The following is a 5416-nucleotide window of genomic DNA, read 5'->3' on the forward strand; positions in this document are numbered from 1 at the left end:
CAGTGATCTACACAAGGAACAATATTCTACACTGGTCTGCTAATTAATTCCCAGTCCACATCCCCTATAAATTAACATCCCAAATGCTGCTGAAACTAGAAATACTACAGTTATCATAGTTTATCACCACTTTCAAAAAACAAAATATGCCTCTCTGTCCCTCCCTTTCTCTCTCTCCGAAACTCTGCTTGTCAAATAAATAAAATAAATCTTGAAAATACAGATAAATGGCCGGCGTCATGGCTCACTTGGCTAATCCTCTGCCTGCGGCACCTGCACCCCAGGTTCTAGTCCTGGTTGGGGTGCCAGATTCTGTCCTGGTTGCTGTGGCCCGAGAGTGCAGTGGAGGATGGCCCAAGTGCTTGGGCCCTGCACCCCATGGGAGACCAGGAGAAGCACCTGGCTCCTGGCTCCTGCCATCGGATCAGCGCGGTGCGCCGGCCGCGGCGGCCATTGGAGGGTGAACCAACGGCAAAGGAAGACCTTTCTCTCTGTCTCTCTCTCTCACTGTCCACTCTGCCTGTCAAAAAAAAAATAAAATAAATAAAAGAAAGAAAGAAAGAAAGAAAGAAAGAAAGAAAGAAAGAAAGAAAGAAAGAAAGAAAGAAAATACAGATAAATATGTAATTAAGTGTTGTGGGTTACCTACAATTTCCTGGGACTACAAGATCCTAGAGTGTTTTCTAAGAACAAAGAAATTCTTACATATTTGAAAATGTATCTGCCTTAGCATGTCTGGTTCTGTAACGGAAGCTGTGCCACCCTTTTCTCTTTCCGCCTTTATAAGTGACTGGTTTTCCTTTTGGTTGCAACAGATGGGAGCGGGGACAGGCCCTGCAGTGGAGGGTGGCCCGAGCGCTTGGGCCCACGCCACTCATGGCTCCTGGCTTCAGCCTGACCCAGCGCTGGCTGTTGTGGCCATCAGGGAGTGAACCAGCGGATGGAAGATCTCCTCTCTCTCACTCTGCAACTCTGCCCTTCAAAGTAGATAAATAAATCTTTTTAAAAAATTTTAAAAACAAAATGAAATAGGAGCAAAACTGATGTCCACAAGGCTGTTCCAGGCTCAGCAATATTCAGAATTGTGAAGCCAAAGCACTTGATTTACAGGGGCCATGTTCTACTCCATCTATGCTTCAGTTCCTTATTAAGGGAAAGCCACTTTACTTTTGAGTAATTTTACACTGAAATGACATTTTTCAGGGCTTTAGAAGTCTGAATAATGCTAAACCAAGCTTTTTGAAAGCGAGCGCATCTTCTGGAATGTGATAAATCATGTCATCTCGCACTCAGAGGGCAGCTTTGACTGGTGCACCTACAACAATGAGCCGGTGGTAGTTATGATTCTATAGTTAATTATTTTTTTATTTAACTTTATCAAAATATATTCTCTTAGTAATGCTTTCTCCGGAAATAAAATACAACACTTTCTGGACACGTGCCCTATTTTCATCAAGGAAACGGATATCAGTGTAGTGATTCTTGGCATGATGTCCTATTAATTTTTCTTCCGTAATTTACAATTTTCAGACATCTTTTTACTATGTTGACATGAGCCAAGTACAACTCCCATTTTATTGGACATGATTTCCCTATAATACAGATTTTTTAAAAGATTTTATTTATTTTTCTTTAAATATTTTTTTATTTATTTGAGAGGTAGAGTTAAAGAGAGTGAGAGAGAGACAGAGAGAAAGGTCTTCCTTCCGTTGGTTCACCCCCCCCAAATGCCACAACGGCCGGAGCTGTGCCAATCTGAAGCCAGGAGCCAGGAGCTTCTTCTGGGTCTCCCAGGCAGGTGCAGGGGCCCAAGCACTTGGAAGATGGAAGACCTCTCTCTCTCTCTCTCTGCCTCTCTGTAACTCTGTGTTTCAAATAAATAAAATAAATCTTTAACAAAAAGAAAACAGTATTAGATAATGTACCCTAGAATTCATGAACTTTAGAGCGGAAAAGGACAATAACCATGTTCTAGTCTAACTCTCATTTGACAGAACAAGCGGGAGGCCTAAAGTGAATGACTGATTGATGGTGACATAATTTGTTGCCAAGACAAAACTTCCAGGACAGGGTTTTTTCTTGTCCAGAATTATGAAATACAAGTTTTCCATTTTAATTGTGACATACAGTATACTGCACCAATTTTATTTCTTTTTAAATCATGGCAATGAGACATGCTATTACCAAAAAACTATCAAGTCATTCTACTTCTTATTTATTTATAAGCTAGAAAGCAAAATCAAACATAGCACAATTATGATGGATTTTCAAAGGAATAAATAGCAAAGATTTGGAAGCTAATTTGACTCTGACCCCATAATACACGGTTTCTATAAATCTAATTAGACAGAGAAGCATGTAGAAAGTTTTTTCCCAAAAGAGACATTTGCCACTATTAAAAAAAAAAAAAACCACTCACTGTCAGGTAGAATTTTTCCTTAGTAGGATTAGCGGTGCCATCTCGTTTTAATCGTTTATAATTCGGTTAGACAAGAACGGGCGGCCTATCTAACCAACCGTCTCCAGAATGAGAAGCTGGGGCACACATGCTCTGGGCTGGGGAAGAAGCGAGAACTCCTAAACACTCCAGGACAAGTTGTTCTGGCTGGGGAGGAGACGGGGGCGCCCGCCCGCCAAGTTCAGGTTTTGTGACAGAACTGGAATTCGCCCTTGGACTTCCGGGAACCCCTGCCTGGAAGAGGGAGAGGAAGGGCCCATTCCAGCGTCGGGACCACGGAGAGGCCGGCAGAATGGACTCCGGGACAGCTCTCCGCGGCTGCTCCAGCGAGTCTGCATCTCAACTTTCCGTATTCTCATCACGCGCCATCCGCAGCTCCTTGCGCGCGGCGCGGCCGTCAGCCACGACCCGAGTCCCTGCTGTCCCCGCCGAGCGTCTCCGAGTCGGCCAGAGGCGAGCCGCGGCCGGAGGCCGCCCGAAGGGGTCCTGCGGGGCAGCCGGATGGCGGATAAGCGGCCTCCGGTGGGGCTGGAGGCCGGAAACTGTGAGAAAGCCAGAAACACAAAGGGTCAGCGCCGCCAGGAAGCCCCTCCGGAGTCCCGCCCTCCGCTCTGCGCGACCCCCAGCTGGGGAAGAGAAAAGGACATCCCCCCGCCCCAACGCACGGTTCATTCACCACCTTGTCCTCGAGAGAGAACGAGTCACTAATGAATGAATGAATGCGCTTATACCGGGACGTGGTGAACCACGGCGGGGGCAGGAGGGTGTGTTCTACCTTTCATTTCCTGGAGAAAACAGACAATTGGAGTTTCAGCGCCTAACCTGAGGCAGAAATTAGAAGTCCCTCCCTGCCACGCACAGCACCCTGTACCCATGCACCTAAAAATCCTCGCATTGTGGGTTTTGGCTTTAAGAACTCCATATATATATATATATATATATATATATATATACACACACACACACAATATACATACACATACACGTATGCACATACACTTTACACAGATTATAAACTATACATATGTATGCATCTTAAATTAGGTCCAAAGAAAGGTTTCTTATTCTGTTCAGAGCGCTCCAGATATACGACATCAATGCACCCTGAGAGAAGGAAAAAAACAAAACAGGAAAACGAGCTCCCTGTTCACCTTGTTTTTGAACCAATACCCGAAATAATGACCGAAGCAGAACTCGGCCGGCGTCAGCGCGGGGTGCTCGGCCTTGCGCTCCATCCTGGCAGATTGGGCCGCGGCTCCGGGCCCCTAGAGCAGGTAGATGATGTAGGACAGGACGACCAGGCCGATGATGGCAAACAGCATCAGGATGAAGATATCCAGCATCGTGGAGTCTCGGCTGCCCAGGCCCCGGGGCTGCGGGCGCGGAGCTGGCCCTGGGTGCGGAGAAATGGCTCCTCGCCCCGCCCGGGCTCGGCGCCCCCTTCTGGTCCCCGAGCCCCGCCCCCAGGCTAGAGACCCCGGGATGCGGCGGCTGCGTCCGCGGCTCACTCCCGCCTCCGCCGCAGCCGGCCAATCGCAGAGCAGGGGTGGGGGTGGTAGCCAGGGAGCGGCTAGGTGTGGACCGCTGTCCACGGCTAGGTGTGGACCGGGACGCCGGCGGCTCGACTGCCCGCAGGGGTCCCTGGTTGGGGAGGACAGAGGCTCGCCCGGTCCCCTGGGAGTGACTCCTCCTGACTGCTCGCTTCTTCCCTGGCGGATTGTCTCCGAAAAATGATGGGCGGTGCAGGCTCCTGGCTTCCGCCTGCCCCGCCCGAGCCGTTGCGGTCATTTGGGGAGCGAACCAGTGGATGGGATGGGAGATCTCTCTCCCTGCCTCTCTCCGTAACTCCGCCTTTCAAATCAAGCAATCTAACAAAAGGAATAGATGGGAGCCAGGTAGGCAGTGGCAAGTCCCGAGTCACGTGACGGCGACCCTGTTTGCGATCCCTTTGCACTGCGCTGGACACTGCCCCCGTGGCGCAAGTCCACCCTCCCCAAGCGCTTTCTCCACGGGGCTCAGAGGTGGTCAGGAAGCGGCCTCGTGCTCACAGCATGGAAATGGCGGGGACTGAGACTCACCACGAGGCCGGCAGACCCCACAGCCCGCACCCTTTCCCCTGCTTCCGGCCAGCTGGCCCGGCGGGTCCCGAAGCCCTCCACCCTGTCTGCACTGGCTGCTCTGTGCCGTGCACTTGGGTTTTGTGGCTCCATTTGCCGGATGGGCCCCCACAGCTCTCCTCCTACTCCTCCCCCCCCCCCCCCCCATCTCCCTTCTGCACCACAGTGTCCTGTGCAGAGACGTCACTAAAGCCCATCCCGGTGGTTTCTTCCGAGGCCAAAAGGAGGACTGGTGTATATTATTTTTGTAAAGACTCAGTTATGGCGTGCTGTTTTGCATTATTTTTCTAAAGAAAATAGAGGGGAGAGACAGACAGACAGACGGACATAGATTTTCCTTCTGCTGGTTTACTCCTCAAATGCTCACGCAGCCTAGGCTGGGCCAGGCCAAAGCCAGGAGCCAGGAGCTCAATCCAGGTCTCCCACATGGGTGGCAGGGACTCAGCTACTTGAACCACCACTTCCTGCCTCCCAGGGCACACATCAGCAGGAAGCTGGAATTGGATGCGGAGCTGGGGACTTGTTCTCCGCACATAGCTTTCTGTGAGCAGGGAGGGGAGGGGAGGGTGGCACCGATGCCCCCAAGGCAGACGGGCCCCTCAAATTGCTCTGGAGGTGGAGGAAGTCGGGGGGAGGGGCTGCAGCTCTGCAGATTGGGGCAAGCCATGCCTGCTCCTTCGTGTCCACTGGGGAAGCAAGAAGAGGCAGGTGCTCGGGGGGCGGGGCACGCTCGGGGGGCGGGGTGCAGGGCACGCTCGGGGGCGGAGCACGCTCGGGGGGGGGGGGGCGGGACACAGCAGGACCTTTAACCAGCCAGTGCCCTCGATCCCTCCACTGCTGC

General features: G+C 51.2%; 1 protein-coding gene across 3 annotated transcripts; it reads right to left on the reverse strand.

The window, feature by feature from the left end:
• Positions 1–2103: 2103 nt before the first annotated feature.
• On the reverse strand, positions 2104–4261 carry LOC103351625 (uncharacterized). 3 transcript variants are annotated; one of them, XR_011383269.2, is made up of 2 exons: positions 3610–3937; positions 2104–3000 (listed from the first exon to the last, which is right to left on the reverse strand). XR_011383269.2 is itself a non-coding variant. In XM_089318079.1 (2 exons), the coding sequence occupies exons 1-2, from the start codon at positions 4244–4246 to the stop codon at positions 2578–2580; spliced, it is 1041 nt and encodes a 346-aa protein (XP_089174205.1). In that variant the 5' UTR covers positions 4247–4261; the 3' UTR covers positions 2104–2577. The 3 variants fall into 3 exon arrangements, 2 of the variants coding, with proteins under 2 accessions (XP_089174205.1, XP_089174206.1); XM_089318079.1 differs by having other exon boundaries at positions 3629–4261; XM_089318080.1 differs by having other exon boundaries at positions 3642–3829.
• Positions 4262–5416: the final 1155 nt, after the last annotated feature.

Source organism: Oryctolagus cuniculus, chromosome 17, assembly GCF_051225735.1.
Source record: "Oryctolagus cuniculus isolate XC-2025 breed Fujian yellow rabbit chromosome 17, ASM5122573v1, whole genome shotgun sequence".
NCBI classification, from domain to species: Eukaryota; Metazoa; Chordata; class Mammalia; order Lagomorpha; family Leporidae; genus Oryctolagus; species Oryctolagus cuniculus.

Excerpts from the sequence above, each read along its gene's own strand:
- LOC103351625 (XM_089318079.1), bottom strand. The coding sequence starts at position 4,246 with ATGACCGCAACGGCTCGGGCGGGGCAGGCGGAAGCCAGGAGCCTGCAC. Across the intron at positions 3,001-3,628 it reads TGCTTCGGTCATTATTTCGG|TTTCCGGCCTCCAGCCCCAC; the intron begins GTATTGGTTCAA and ends GCTTTCTCACAG.